Source organism: Bos indicus x Bos taurus, chromosome 3 (assembly GCF_003369695.1).
Source record: "Bos indicus x Bos taurus breed Angus x Brahman F1 hybrid chromosome 3, Bos_hybrid_MaternalHap_v2.0, whole genome shotgun sequence".
Taxonomy (NCBI): Eukaryota; Metazoa; Chordata; class Mammalia; order Artiodactyla; family Bovidae; genus Bos; species Bos indicus x Bos taurus.
This window is the reverse complement of record NC_040078.1, coordinates 16,684,273-16,700,209: the sequence shown is the minus strand read 5'-3', so window position 1 is coordinate 16,700,209 and position 15,937 is coordinate 16,684,273. Positions and strand designations below refer to the sequence as shown.

Genomic DNA, 15,937 nt, shown 5'->3' with positions numbered 1-15,937 from the left:
CAGTATACGCCTCCGCTTGTCATTTCCAACACTGTCTGCCACTGTCCCGACAAATCTCACTTTAATATCCTTTTTAAGAGAAACCAAACGCACACGCCCGTAGCGGCCCCGAGGTCACACCTCTTGGTTTCAGCGGCCACCCACCACCTCTCCCTCCCGTTCCAACGGCCTTTTGGGAACTAAAGAGTTAACTCCGCCCTTCCACCTGGCCCTTTTTCTCCACTAATCCGCTCAGTCTGGAAGCTGGGAGGTGGGTGACATCCTAGATAGAGTGGTCGCGGGACCCTGGACTACTTTAATTTCTTTTCCAAAAACCGTCACCCTCCTGCCCCACAACCTGACACCCAAACACTCACACCTTCTCCGGCTAAGATCCCAAACCTGCACCTTTTTCTTCCGAGACGGAGCCAGTAGGAGGAGAGGGACAAGGTGGGGCGCAAGAGGCACTCTGTTACTTCCATTTATCTCTGTTCTTCCCATCCCGGTGAGGGAGCCCCTTCTGCGAGTACCACTTCTCGGAGGGGAAACACATTTGGCCCGCCGAGAAGCGGGAAGAGGATCTAGAGGAAACCGAGCGGGTTGAGAGGCTTGGAGAGTCCACGACTTCGGGGCGGGGAGGAAGGAGTTAAAGATCCAGGCTTGGTTCTACGGTCTCGGAGTCTGGGAGGGGAAGCGGCCGGGAGGGAGGGTTCGGAGCTTGGCTTGGGTCCTCCCCAGTTCCCCTCGGACTGTCGGAGACTTGGGCCGGCCGGACGCCCCTTCTGGCACACTCCCTGAGCCAAGCGCTCACGCACACACACAAACACACTCCCCTTATCCTCCCTGGAGCCCTCTCTCCCATCCTTCTCCACCGAGCGCTCGCTCGCGCTCTCTTTTTCTCTCTCCTAACATACACACAGACACCCTGTGGTTCACACTCGGGTCCTCTCGGCCCCCGCGCTCTCCTCGCACCCACCTGCTCCGCAGAGCCCTGGGCACACCCCTAGGTCGCGCGCCCCTGGCGCTCCAGGCGCGGACTGTCGCAGCTAGAGGGGGAGCGTGCTCCGGGGTGAGCGCCCCCGCTCCGCCCCTCCTCCCTCCCACAGGGGCGCTCCCGGTGCCCGTACCGGCCGCTCAGCCGGAGTGGACGCTTGAGGCCATGGTGGGAGCGCTCGCCCACCACGGTGCCCGCTGAGGCCATGCCGCGCCCCGGGCGCCCCTCCGGCGCCCGCCTGCGCCTGCTTCTGCTCCTGCCGCCGTTGCTACTGCTCCCGGGCAGCTACGCTGGTAACCTGACGGTGGCCGTGGTGCTGCCTCTGACCAACACCTCGTACCCGTGGTCTTGGGCGCGCGTGGGACCGGCGGTGGAGCTGGCCCTGGCCCGGGTGAAGGCGAGGCCGGACCTGCTGCCGGGTTGGACAGTCCGCACGGTGCTGGGCAGCAGTGAGAGCGCGCTGGGCGTCTGCTCCGACACCGCCGCGCCCCTGGCCGCCGTGGATCTCAAGTGGGAGCACAGCCCCGCGGTGTTCCTGGGCCCCGGCTGTGTGTACGCCGCCGCCCCCGTGGGCCGCTTCACCGCGCACTGGCGGGTGCCGCTGCTGACCGCCGGCGCCCCAGCCGTGGGCTTCGGAGCCAAGGACGAGTACGCGCTGACCACCCGCGCGGGACCCAGCCACGCCAAGCTGGGCGACTTCGTGGCGGCGCTGCACCGACGGCTGGGCTGGGAGCGCCAGGCGCTCGTGCTCTACGCCTACCAGCCCGGTGACGACCAGCCCTGCTTCTTCGTGGTGGAGGGGCTGTACATGCGGGTTCGCGACCGCCTCAACATCACGGTGGACCACCTGGAATTCGCCGAGGGAGACCGCGACCACTACACCATGCTGCTGCGCACCGTGCGGCGTAAAGGCCGAGGTGAGAGGCAGGGCACACCCGCCTGGCCGCTTTACCTCCAGGCCCTCCTCGGGACTCTCTCCCGTCTGCACCAAACGTCTCCTCCTCTGGGCCCTTCATTCCTGCCTCGGCCTCCTCCGCCCCGTCCACCTCTGAGTTTCTATTTCCCTGTCTTTCTCCATGGTCCCCTCTCTTCTTCCTAGGCTCGCCTGTATTCTCACCTCCCCACTCCCTCGCCTCCTTCCCACCGATTCCTCCGGAGTTAACAGAAGTAAAAAAGGCCTCCAGCTACCACCTTGACACTTAGTGGGGCCCCGGCTTAGTTCCTAACCCTCTTTTTCTCCCCTATTTCCCGTCTTTTCCCAGCAGCCTCCTTCCCTCCTCCAGCTTCTCCTCCCGGAGCTCCCATATGCCCTCTCGTCTTCCAGTCCCCTCTCCAGCTGGCCCTCCTCTGCTCTCCCTGCTCCACACCTCACCTTCCCCACCTTCAGCTCCACCATTCCTGCTCTCCCTATCTGGCCTCCTTCCTCCTCCCCCTCCCACCACCTTCTCCCTCGGCTTTCTCCTGCTCAGCCTTGACTGAGCCAGGAGTTCCACTTAACCACTACAGGGTCTCAACTTCCTCCCCTGGGCCCGCCAGCTTCAGTTTCTCCTCCATTCCCTGACACCCTGGCTTCCCTGGCTTCTCTCTCTCCCCAGTTATCTACATCTGCAGCTCGCCAGATACCTTCAGAGCCCTCATGCTTCTGGCCCTGGAAGCTGGCCTGAGTGGGAACGACTATGTTTTCTTCCACCTGGACCTCTTTGGGCAAAGCCTGCAAGGTGCACATGGCATTGCTCCCCGCAGGCCCTGGGAGAGAGGAGATGGGCAGGATGTCAGTGCCCACCAGGCCTTTCGGGTGAGGGTTCAGCTTGGAAGCCCAGGCTGTGGGGCTCTGGGTTGCTGGCACATCGCTTCCGGGTCCTGGGTGCCTCAGTGTCTGAAAGGATTCCAGAAAAGGAGTTGTTGATGCTCACTCGGAGGGAGTTAGGTGACAGAAGGGCAGGGGGCTGGGGCCAGGGGCACATAGAGGGTCGGAGGACTTCAGAACTAGGAGGCTAAAAATATGAGAGAATGCCCTTGAGGCAGGATAATGTTCACATCCCGTCGACATTCTCTGCTTTGATGCAGGCAGCACCTCATGCAGGACATGGGGTCCTATCTGACCTTGAGCTAAGCAGAGGTGCAACTCTGGGAGGTGGGCACTCAGGGTATAGGGAGGACCAGAGTCAGCATCCAACCAGCTCTCCCCTCTCCACTGACTCCTCCTCAGGCTGCCAAAATCATTACATATAAAGAGCCGGATAATCCCGAGTACTTGGAATTCCTACAGAAGCTAAAACGCTTGGCCCTTGAGCAGTTCAACTTCACCATGGAGGATGGCCTGGTAGGAGGGGGTCCTGGGTGATGTGGGCCCCAAATCTCCACTCCACAGCCCTCTGCTGGTCTCTGCCCTGCTTTCTCAGCCTCCCTCCTCTCCCCAGGCCTGCCCTTCTTTCCCTTCCCTTTGCTCCCCTGTCTCTCCTGATGATGGAGGGCGGCACTGACAACTGTTCAACCTCTGAACCTCAAATCTTTATCAGTAAAATGAAGACGATACGTCCTGCCCCACGTGCCTAGCAGGTGTACACAGATGTGTCTTATGAGTAGTGAAATCTCTCTGTCCGTACATGGGTGGGGTTATTTTCGCCCATCCTCTTTCAAGTTCCCATTACCTCCCATTCCCTGCCCCACAGCACCCCACTCTGCACCCCTCATACTTCCCCCCAGCAGCCCAGCTCTACCTGCCCCTGCAGGTGAACACCATCCCAGCGTCCTTCCACGATGGGCTCCTGCTCTACATCCAGGCGGTGACGGAGACTCTAGCACACGGGGGAGCTGTCACCGATGGGGAGGGCATCACTCAGCGGATGTGGAACCGAAGCTTCCAAGGTCAGGGACTGCAGGTGGCAGGAATGGGCTACCCTGGGGCCCCAGGCAGTCACTTACACACACCAGTCTCTTCCTCTCCTCCAAGCTGCCTTTAGGCTTTCTTCCCCATCTCCCTAGAGTCATCAAGAAGTCTTCTTAAGTGCCCAACACTAATCATTCCTGCTGATGACACATCTATCTCTTTTATATATATATATATATATATATATATATATATATGCAGAGGGCAAGACAGATAAGATCAAAAGATAGAGATGAGGTCTGGAGTCCCTGAACTTCCACTCTCAAAACACAGCCATCATCCTCCATACCCCCAGGTGTGACAGGATACCTGAAAATGGACAGCAATGGAGACCGGGAGACCGACTTCTCCCTCTGGGATATGGATCCTAACACTGGCGCCTTCAGGGTAAGGTTGTGCCCCCAAGAAGGCACTGCCAACTGGGAGTGACATCTCACCTTCCTACCTCCCTGCATAAGAGCGGACCCTGGATAAAAGCGATCCAGCCAATCTGGAGGAACAACCAGAATGATAGGGACTCAGGTGTTGTCCTTGGGGAGCCCCATGTGTAAGAAGGGAACACAGCCCTGCCCTCAGCAAGCCCCATTTCTCTGAAGGTAGGCAGGATCCCCTCCCAGCAGAGACAGGCTATATTCAGAAGGAGGAGTATATGGTTTAGGCTTGGGAATGTGGACTGAAAACACTGCCTTTTCCTATTTTCTGGGTGCTTCAGTCCCAGATTACAAACTTCCTGAGTGTGGGCCTATGATTCTATATAGAATATAGAAGCGCTTAAGTCACTTTCAAGTTTGTCCATTCTGATAACATGGGGCGTGGGTATGAGGCTCTCTGTATCCAGTCATGCCAGGGGCTCAGTGAGCTGCTGACAGTGCAGACACAGTCTCTGGCAGCGGAGACGGGGTAGGTGAGGGGCAGGACTGCTACCCTGGACAGGAGGCCTCACCAAGGGCCCTTGCCCACCCACCACTCCTGCCCCTCCACAGGTTGTTCTGAACTTCAATGGGACTTCCCAAGAACTGATGACCATGTCAGGGTGCAAACTGAACTGGCCCCTGGGGTATCCACCTCCCGATGTCCCCAAGTGCGGCTTTGACAATGAGGACCCAGCCTGCAACCAAGGTGACTGCCCCTTGCCTTCCTGGCCTCCATTCTGGAGACACTGCATGCTTCCTGTTCAGGGAGTCGAAGAGGTGCTACTCTCTGGCACTGAGGGTTTCCCGCAGAGACTCCACCTGCCTTTTTTGTCCCTTCATCCACTATCTGAGTTCATTGATTAAATATTAAAAAGTTCTGGGACTTCCCTGGCAGTCCAGTGATTAGGACTCCATGCTTCCAGTTTAGGCATGGGTTCAAATCCCAGTCAGGAGAGGAGCCTGCACGCCATGCAGTGTGGCCAAAAAAAAAATTATATATAAAAAAGTTCTTCTTTCTCCTCTCCAATGTCTATCTCACATCTCTCTTGCTACAACTCGGTCCTCCTCTGTAGACCACTTCTCCACCCTGGAGGTGCTGGCTTTGGTGGGGAGCCTCTCCCTTCTCAGCATCCTGATCGTCTCCTTCTTCATATACAGGTGAGCCTGGGGATGAGGGTGGTGACTGAGGCTGGAAGGCCCAGAGAACCAGTAGCAGAGGAGGTGGCAGGGACCAAGAGTGGAGAGGGAGGGGTGTAGGGACAGCACAGCAAGGCCCAGGGAGATGGGGGAGAAAAGATACTAAAAAGCCCTACAACGAAGAAGGAGGGGAAAGGGCAGAAGCCCTACAACGAAGAAGGAGGGGAAAGGGCAGAAGCCCTACAACGAAGAAGGAGGGGAAAGGGCAGAAGCCCTACAATGAAGAAGGAGGGGAAAGGGCTTCCCAGGTGGTGCTAGTGGTAAAGAACCCACCTGCCAATGCAGGAGACTTGAGGAGGGACCAGAGATAGGAGTGGCCAAGGAGGATCTGGGAGATCCAAGAAGGAGCAGATCTGTTGGAGCATCATAGTATGTGGGTTCTGGGCTGAGGCTGGTCTATCCTCCCTTCCTGTTTGTACAGACCAGATGGGAAGCAATGTGTTGGACCCATATTAGCTGAGCAAGGATGATGGCTTGGCCATGTACCAGGGGCTGCACCCAGAGCAGAGAAGAGAGAAGGAAGACTCACTCCTGCCTTCTGGTGGGAGGCTGACAGGTGCAGGAAAAGTTGATGACAGAGGGAAGCAAAGAGGGAGAGAAGAAAATCAGGGCTGGTTGAGCATAAATTGTGTGCCAGGCACTTCCACACACATTTCTTTTCATTTTTATAACAATGCTTTGAAATAAACGTCAAGATCCCCAGTTTCCACATGAGGACTTTTAGACGTGAACATGAGCCTCAGAGAAGAGAAATGACTACCCCAAGGTCTCCAGTGAGGCAGAATTTCACCCAAGCCTCCTGACTCGGAGCTGAGAGGCTGTAACTGCCCCACCCATCTCTCAGCTCCTGCAGAGATCCCAGGGCTCTGAGGAGGGGCTGCTGAGTACCCCCGCCCTGGGTCAGGGGCTCAGACGTGGGCTCAGGTGCAGGTTTCGTGCCCCAGGAAGATGCAGCTGGAGAAGGAACTGGCCTCAGAGCTGTGGCGTGTGCGCTGGGAGGACCTGCAGCCCAGTAGCCTTGAGAGGCATCTCCGGAGTGCAGGCAGCCGGCTGACCCTGAGCGGGGTAAGAGCTCCACTACTGGGGGGACGGGGCTGAGCTGGGTACGGGGGCAGCACCTGACAAGTTAGGGTAGAGAGCAAGGTTCTCATCCCAGCTCGGCCTTCACTTGCTATGTGACCTTGGGCAAGTCACATACCCTCTCTCAGATAAGATCAGATCAGTCGCTCAGTCGTGTCCGACTCTTTGCAACCCCATGAATCGCAGCACTCCAGGCCTCCCTGTCCATCACCAACTCCCGGAGTTCACTCAGACTCACGTCCATCGAGTCGGTGATGCCATACAGCCATGTCATCCTCTGTCGTCCCCTTCTCCTCCTGCCCCTAATCCCTCCCAGCATCAGAGTCTTTTCCAATGAGTCAACTCTTCACATGAGGTGGCCAAAGTACTGGAGTTTCAGCTTTAGCATCATTCCTTCCAAAGAACACCCAGGACTGGTCTCCTTTAGGATGGACTGGTTGGATCTCCTTGCAGTCCAAGGGACTCTCAAGAGTCTTCTCCAACACCACAGTTCAAAAGCATCAATTCTTTGGCACTCAGCCTTCTTCACAGTCCAGCTCTCACATCCATACATGACCACAGGAAAAACCATAGCCTTGACTAGATGAAGCTTTGTTGGCAAAGTACCATCTCAGATAATGATTACATCCACAGAGCCTCCCTCACAGGTCAGTGATAGCATATGTGAAAATACATTTTTTTTAAAGTAAATAATGAGAACCTACTGTATCACACAGGGAACTTCTAGTCAATGCTCTGTGGTGACCTAAATGGGAAAGAAATCTAAAAAAGAAGGGACAGATGCGTACATACATTTGACTCACTTTGCTGTACAGCAGAGACCGACACAACGCTGTAAAGCAACTACGCTCCGATAAATTTTGTTTTCTAAAAAGTAAATAAATGAGGATTTCAGGATGAGCTGAAATTCCACACACTGAGCTGACGTAGGGGAACAGGATGAGGCAGCAGAGCTCAGCCAGCCAGGATGGAGAACTAGGCCCTCTGGCTGACCATCCCTCCTGCACTCCACCCCTTCAGAGAGGCTCCAATTATGGCTCCCTACTAACCACAGAGGGCCAACTCCAAATCTTTGCCAAGACAGCGTATTATAAGGTAAGTCTGGGTAAGACCATTGGTCTTCCGGATGGGGCAGGGCTGTGCTCTGATGAAGGACTGGGGAGGGTTCTAGGGCAGCGGTGGGCTGTCAGAGCAGTGGGGTTCCCAGTGCTGGGCTCTTTCCTCACAGTGACCACCTCCACTCCTTGCTCAGGGCAACCTCGTGGCTGTGAAACGTGTGAACCGGAAACGCATTGAGCTGACACGGGAAGTCCTGTTCGAGCTGAAGCATGTAATGTGCGGAGGGAGGGAGGCGGTGGCCTGGGGAAAAATCTGGGGATGCGGGGAGGTTGGCCCACAGAAGCAGCATGGAGGGACCTCAGCGTATCCTAGGAAAGGGTGGGCCCTAGAGCCGTGGGAGGGGCCCTTGCACATTGTGAGTAGAATCACAGATGGGAGAAGGGCTACTAGAGATTTCCTAGGGGCTCCGCTGGATGGGCTTAGGAAGCAGAGGGAGTAGGGAGCAGATTCTGGGGACAGGTTCTTTCGAACAGGAGTGGGAATCACAGGAAGCTCATACAATGTCTGGAGAGAATACATTGGGACTTAGGAAGAGTGAGGGGTCCCTGAGGGCAGGGGCGATTTGTGAGGAGTGAGGTCTCTGCCAGGCTCTGATGCTGGCTCTCACCTGCAGATGCGGGATGTACAAAACGAACACTTGACCAGGTTTGTGGGAGCCTGCACTGATCCCCCCAACATCTGTATCCTCACAGAATACTGTCCCCGTGGGAGCCTACAGGTGAGGGTGACAAGGGAGTGTCAGGACACCTGGGTCCAGCCCTGAGTCCGCCCTTGACTGACCATAAGGGAAAGCCTCTCCTTTTTTCTGACCTTTATTTTCCCCATCTGTAAAATAGAAGTGAGGGAGGGTGGTGGCACTAGAGTAAATACGAAGCTTTGTTCTGTTCTGCCAGTTTATGTCAGCGGGACCCCTGCACTTCTCCTCCTGGGGGTGCGTGCAGGGTACAGGGCTGACTCTCACTGTCCTGCAGGACATCCTGGAAAATGAGAGCATCACCCTGGACTGGATGTTCCGGTACTCGCTCACCAATGACATTGTCAAGGTAGGTCGGGTAGAGCACACTGGGTGTGGGGCGAGGGGCCAGGCGGGCCTCTTCTCTGGCCCTGGTTGGAGGTCCCACTCAGACCCCTGCCTCCCCGAACTTCCCAGGGTATGCTGTTCTTACACAATGGAGCCATTTGCTCCCATGGGAACCTCAAGTCATCCAACTGCGTGGTAGACGGGCGCTTTGTGCTCAAGATCACCGACTACGGGCTGGAGAGCTTCCGGGATCCAGAGCCAGAGCAAGGACACACACTCTATGCCAGTGAGCTCCGCATGACTCTGACCCCTAACCCCTACGGCTAGCACAGCCCAATAGGGAGACTGATGGCCTGGCCTGTGATGGGCTCTGGCCCACCTTTCCTGACTCCCAGTTCAATTCATCATCAGTAGAAAGCCGAGTCAGACGAAGTCGTCTCAAGCCCCTTCTAGCGCTAGCACCCCATTTTGTCTTCAGATCAGCCCAGCCACATCCTTGTTTCCTGTCACCCCTTAGCTTTGGGGCCCTTCACCCTGTGACTCCTGACCTCTGACCCACAGAAAAGTTGTGGACAGCCCCTGAGCTCCTGCGAATGGCCTCGCCCCCTGCCCGGGGTTCCCAGGCTGGTGATGTGTACAGCTTTGGGATCATCCTTCAGGAGATTGCCCTGAGGAGCGGCGCCTTCCACGTGGAAGGTTTGGACCTCAGTCCCAAAGGTGAGAGGACCACACTTTCCCCTAATGCCGCCACACTCCACTGACCCCAGCTCCAGAGAGAGGGAACCCTGGAAACGCAGCCCCCTTCTCCCCCACTGTGGCTAGTGACCCTGAGCACGGTTGGCCCAGGTCCCTGCGGGGCTTCCCTGGCCCTTGCCCTGGTCCTGGGCTTCCCCACCTGGTTACTCAACAGGCCCCAGGTTGAACCCATCTCTCATCCTCTCTCCCCCCACCACACAGAGATCATCGAGCGTGTGACTCGGGGCGAGCAGCCCCCCTTCCGGCCCTCCCTGGCCCTGCAGAGTCACCTGGAGGAACTGGGGCAGTTGATGCAGCGCTGCTGGGCTGAGGACCCACAGGAGCGGCCGCCCTTCCAGCAGATCCGCCTGATGTTGCGAAAATTTAACAGGTCGCTGGCGTTAGTCCTGGGTCGTCCCAGCCTCCTCCACCCATGGCAGCCACCATGTATCCCACGCTTAAGTCTTATCCCTGTGGTGGCAGAGCCCATGCACAGCCCCCCAGACATATCCTGCTCCAGCCCACCACAGCCCCTCAGCCCCCTTTGCGAATACCAGAGGACCCAGTTGTCCCCACAGCCACCCACTTTTCATACCAGTCTCCTCCCTGGCCCCTTCTCCACAGTCTTCACTGGTAAGCAGAGTAAATGGACTTCAACCTCCTCCCTTTGCCTCTCTGTCCTCCCTGGGAGCTCCCATCCACCCATTGATCCCCTTTCCCAGTTGCTCTGTGGGGGCCAGTCCCCCAGGCACACCCCTTAGCTAGTCTGTGCCCTCACTCTCTTCTCAATTGATCCCTGTTCCTCTCTACCTCCTCTGTGTGCATGTGTGCTAGGTCACTTCAGTCGTGTCTGACTCTTTGAGATCCTATGGACTATACAGCCTGCCAGGCTCCTCTGTCCATGGGATTTCCCAGCAAGAATACTGGAGTGGGTTGCCATGCCCTCCTCCAGGGGATCTTCCCGACCCAGGGATCGAACCCTCGTCTCCTGGGTCTCCTGCATTGGCACACGGGTTCTTTATCACTAGCACCACCTGGGAAGCCCTCTATCTCCTCCACCTCCTTCTAGCCTACTGGTGTTCAACAATATGAGCAAAAGAGCCAATACGTCTGAAGCTTCACACTTGACCCTGGGGACTCAGGGATGAGTTGGACTTTCTTCTTACCCTCTTCCCCTGCACTCCCATCCTGCTGTGCCCCCCAACCCTGACCATCTCCAGGGACTCTGCTGCAGTATAAGTTAACTTAAGTCTGGGTAGGGTGAGAGCCTGGGGTGGGCACTGCAGGGTTGGGCATGCTGCTCCCCCTCACCACCACCCCCTCCGCCACCCCCGTCCCCAGGGAGAACAGCAGCAATATCCTAGACAACCTGCTGTCACGCATGGAGCAGTACGCCAACAACCTAGAGGAGCTGGTGGAGGAGCGTACCCAGGCCTACCTGGAGGAGAAGCGCAAGGCTGAGGCCCTGCTCTACCAGATTCTGCCTCAGTGAGTGCCTGTGCTTGGTGCCCCCGCCAGCCCTGCCCTGGCCCCGGCTCATCTTCTGATCCTGCCTTGTCCCTGACCCCTCAGCTCAGTGGCTGAGCAGCTGAAGCGCGGGGAGACGGTCCAGGCCGAAGCCTTTGACAGTGTCACCATCTACTTCAGTGACATCGTGGGTTTCACAGCCCTATCAGCAGAGAGCACGCCCATGCAGGTGAGTCAGGCACAGATACAGGTGTGAGAGCAGCCAGGTGTGCTGTGCTGGCTTTTCATCTCCATCTCACAGGTCTGCCTTCTGGGTCTGCATTTTCCACCTGAGCCCAGGTGGGGTCCCTTACTCCTCACCCCTTGTGGATTCTCTTTTCTTCCAGGTGGTGACCCTGCTCAACGACCTGTACACTTGCTTTGATGCCGTCATAGACAATTTTGACGTATACAAGGTGAGTAAAGATGGGAAGGAACAGGCAGACAGTTGTGGACAGGGTTACAGAAAAGTGAAGGGTAGAATGACGTAGAGCCTTAAGAGAGAAGACTATCCTGAAGAGGGAAATGGCAACCCACTCTAGTATTCTTGCCTGGAAAAGTCCATGGACAGAAGAGCCTGGTGGGCGGCAGTCCATGGGGTCACGTGACTGAGCATGCGCGCATGAGGTGGGTGGAGGGAGATGGCAATGAACAGGTGGAACTAAAAAAAAAAAGAGAGAGAGAGATAAAGTAGACCAAGGGACGTGAGCAAAGACAGTGTCACGAGGAGGTGTCACGGGGAGACCCAGGAACCGCCAGAAAAACCGGGCGGAGTATGGAGGATGAGCAAACACAACGGCTGGTAGACGGGTGGATTAGGAGCCAGTGCCCTCTGGGTGACGGCCCACACTGGGAAGAGAAAGTTGGAGCCCTCAGGTCCTGCTCTCTCTCGTGACCCTCACAGGTGGAGACCATTGGTGACGCCTACATGGTGGTGTCCGGGCTCCCAGTGCGGAACGGGAGACTGCACGCCCGCGAGGTGGCCCGCATGGCCCTGGCGCTGCTGGACGCGGTCCGCTCCTTCCGCATCCGCCACCGGCCCCAGGAGCAGCTGCGCCTGCGCATCGGCATCCACACGGGTGAGGCCGCGAAAGATGGGAGACCAGCCCCAGCGCTCTCCAGCTCTCCCTACACACGCGCATACACCTACACCTCCTCCTACACACACCCCTGGGCTCCCACGGACCACGGATCCCACCTGCTGCCTCTCCTGGGGCACCCTACTCTAGCCTCACCCTCTGGCCCCACCTAGGTCACCCTCCATTCCTCCCACCTACTCCCCTGAACTCATGCGCTTTCACTCCCTTCAGGACCCGTGTGTGCCGGCGTGGTGGGGCTGAAGATGCCCCGGTACTGTCTCTTTGGGGACACAGTCAACACTGCCTCACGAATGGAGTCTAATGGGGAAGGTACTCTGGGTCCCCTGGGTGGGACAGGGAGGGCAGGGGGGCTGTAGTTGCCCGACTGGCAGCGGATGCCTTCCACTCCCTGTTCTCTCTCTTCCTGAGTTGCCATCTCATAAGGGTTCAACCTGGCCAGGTCACCTTGAGTCTAATCAGAGACGCAGGTCCCAGCTGCTCCCTTTGCCAAACGACAGAAAAGTCTTTCCAGACCAACGTCTGACAGTTTCCAGCAGGAATCTTACCTTTAGGGCCCTCTTGGGTGTGGTCAAAAGGGCTTCAGAGAAGCCCACTTGGGTGTGAATCTCAGTTCTGCAACTGATGTTTCATGTCAATTTGCTACACCTCCCTGAACCCCTGTTTTCCTTATCTGGAAAATGAGAATTAAACATCTACCTCAGAAGAGTTATTTGAGAAAGTCATATAACATGACTAGCACGTAATAGTTGTTCAGCTTGTCTGAGCTTCAGCTGTTTGTCTTTAAAAGGATGATGTCTTGGGGTTATAAAAAACACAGCACAACCCCTGGAACACAATGAGTATCTGATAAATGCTTGCTCGCAGCTCTTCCCTTAGGCTTGCTTCCTGTTGATCTGCTTCCTGCTGTAGTCAACACAATTCAATTCAGTCACCATTTATTGAGCAACTACTGAATACAAGGCCCTGGAATACTAAGATTACCTAGACCAGTTTGCTATGGAGTCAAGGAAGGGCTGCGGGGAACAGTAGTCAGGAGGCCTGGGCCTGACCTCAGCAGCCTGCGCAGATCTCCTCTCCAAGGCCTGGGCTCCCTCAACCCTAATGTGAGGGTGCTGAGTTAAAAAACGATGATAGCAACCAATTGTACAGTGCCTCCTAAGTGCCAGATTCTTTTAAAATACTTTATGAATAACATTAAGTTTAATCCACTCAGGAAAACTTTGAGATGGGTCCTGTCACTCTCAGCATTTTGTAGACAAGGCAAATGAGGCACAGAGAGTTAATATTACTTCCCCAGCCGAGTGTCCAAGCTCGGGTTCGAACTAGGCAGCGCAGGCTCCAGTGTCTGAGCCCTTGACCTCTACACTCTACTATAAGCTGTGTTGTCCAATATGGTAGCCTCTGAGGCATTGCATTTTATTTATTTATTGCATTTTAACTATTTCATTTTAATTGCAATTTAAATAGCCACATGTAACTAGTGTCTATCATGGTGGACAACACAGCTCTGGAATTCTTAGGGCAAGCCCTGTGTGGTCAGACACCATGTGGAATGGGTGGGACTCTGAATTAGGAGGCTTTCAGGGCTAAAGGAAGGTGGGAAAGCATCTTTCTAGCCCCACGGCCCCCAGTCTCCTGCTCCCAACTCTTGCATCTCTCGTCTCCCTTCTCCTCCCTTATCCTACCCAGCCCTGAAGATCCACTTATCTTCTGAAACCAAGGCTGTCCTGGAGGAGTTTGGTGGTTTCGAGCTGGAGCTTCGAGGGGATGTAGAAATGAAGGTAGAAAAGAAAGTCCCTGCCCTCACGACCCCTTGAGGTCCCTGCAGGGCTCCCCTTCCTCCAGGCCCCTTCTCAAGCAACCATCCCCATTCCCACCATTTGGGAAAGTGGATGTATCACTCCCCACCGCAATGGCCTCTTTTTCCCTCCAGGGCAAAGGCAAAGTTCGGACCTACTGGCTCCTGGGGGAGCGAGGGAGTAGCACCCGAGGCTGACCTGGGTCCCCTCCTGGCCTTCCACTCCCCCCTTCCCTGGGCCGGAGATGACAGAGAGATGCCAGCATCAGCCCGTCCACAGCAACCCCACATTGCCAAACAAGTGGCTTGAATAACTCAGATGTGCTGACCCCAGTGGAGACACCAGATACTACCTCTAACAGAGGACTGGTATGGGGGAGAACTTGGAGCCCACAGGACGGGACCAAAACTCACAGTCATGCCCAGGGAACACACACACACACACACACATACACACGTAGGCACATACACTCACTCTCCATCCTATCCCAGCCGAGGCCAAGGTGGGATGTGGATTCCTTAATCCTCCTGCCCCTCCCTGTGCCCACTGTGACTATTATGGGCGGGGGCGGGGGGGGGGGGGCGGGGGGAAGAACCCCCTGAGTGGAAATAGGAGAAGGGACTAAACATGGATCTAGGGGCTGGGGGAAGCCCACATCTGGGCCTAGCCCACATGGGCCACAAGCACCCTGAATCCCCCGTGACCCAACACAAGATATTCAGCACATAGGGGAAAAAGGGAAGTACAGAGGGCTGTGGGCTTGCATGCCTTGCTTCTCCTGTGAGTGGAGACCATGAAAATCTTTATTCCAGTGACAGTGTCCTTTCTCGAGCCAGGGTTGCCAAGAAACACAACCATATTCTCTACCCTCAGCTTTAAATAAGACGTTTCTCAAGCTGGCAATTTAATATGTGAGAAAGTTCCCTTCAACTTTGAGGAGCCAGTGTAACAGCCTATGAGTGACCCCAGCAGTGCTGACTCTGTTGGTCTCAGGATCTGTTTACACCCTTAAGAATTACTGAGGGCCCCAAAGAGCTTTTATGTGGGTTTTATCTATCGATATATTCTGTATTAGAAGTTAAAACAGTCTTTATTAACTCATTTAAAATAACTTTAATAAACCCATCACATGTTAATTTTTTACTGCTTTATCAATGACATTCTTGAGAGAAACTGGCTTTTGTTTTTTGTTTTTTTTTTGACAATGACTGGTTTGGTGCTACTGCCTTGATTTATGCTAAGACACCAGCCTTATCAGTGCACATAACAACACAGTCAGTAAGGTAAATAAAAAACTTCCCTGGAAATCCAGTGGTTAAGACTCCATGCCCTTGATGCAGGGGCACAGGTTTCATCCCTGGTCAGGGAACTAAGATTCTGTGTGCTCTTCATTGCAGCCAAAAATGGTAAAATAATATATAATTAGTAGGATTATGGGGAAAAAAAACTTTTTTTTTTTGGCAATGCCGCGCAGTTTGCAGGATCCTACTTCCTCAACTAGGGCTTGAACCCAGGCCACAGCAGTGAAAACACCAAGTCCTAACCACTGCACTGTCAGAGAATTCCCATGAAAATCTTTTTGACCTCATCCATCCCCTGAAATGAAGAAGGAAATGGCAACCCACTCCAGTATTCTTGCCTGGAGAATTCCATGGACAGAAGAGCAAAGCAGGCTACAGTCCATGGGGTTGCAAAGAGTTGGACATGACTGAACTGACTGACTGAGCAACAGCCCCTGAAAGGATCTTGGGGGCTCACAGTATCTGTGGACTACACTTTGAGATCTCTATTTATTTGCTCTATTACCCAATGACCAGCATACAGTAAGAATATAATGAGTGCAGACTGAATGGGCAGTCCTGGCACCTGCCCCAGGAGGTCTGGGAGCCAAGAAGGAGGGTGGGGTGGGAACATAGGGATCCCCTTTTACCTCAGTTGAAATGTGGGAATTGTCCACCTGCCCATCCATTCCCCTGACAGTGCAGGCAAATGTGAGTGATAGTTTACAACTCTCAGTGGGGCTAAGGGCCCTCCTTTCTCTGCTCCGGCCACCCACCCCACCCCCTTCCTGAGCAGGCAGGCAGGAATGTGAATGCGGGGGAGA

At 55.3% G+C, this 15,937-nt stretch overlaps 1 protein-coding gene across 1 annotated transcript; it reads left to right on the top strand.

Annotated features, from left to right (window-relative positions):
- Window positions 1-700: 700 nt before the first annotated feature.
- Window positions 701-14,991, top strand: NPR1 (natriuretic peptide receptor 1). Its single transcript, XM_027532910.1, has 22 exons — window positions 701-1,890; window positions 2,569-2,768; window positions 3,183-3,296; window positions 3,706-3,841; window positions 4,159-4,250; window positions 4,847-4,982; window positions 5,350-5,434; window positions 6,418-6,538; window positions 7,574-7,648; window positions 7,806-7,883; window positions 8,286-8,390; window positions 8,644-8,715; window positions 8,823-8,979; window positions 9,255-9,410; window positions 9,651-9,819; window positions 10,770-10,916; window positions 11,001-11,124; window positions 11,282-11,350; window positions 11,839-12,013; window positions 12,245-12,343; window positions 13,724-13,815; window positions 13,968-14,991. The coding sequence occupies exons 1-22, from the start codon at window positions 1,179-1,181 to the stop codon at window positions 14,028-14,030; spliced, it is 3,177 nt and encodes a 1,058-aa protein (XP_027388711.1). The 5' UTR covers window positions 701-1,178; the 3' UTR covers window positions 14,031-14,991.
- Window positions 14,992-15,937: the final 946 nt, after the last annotated feature.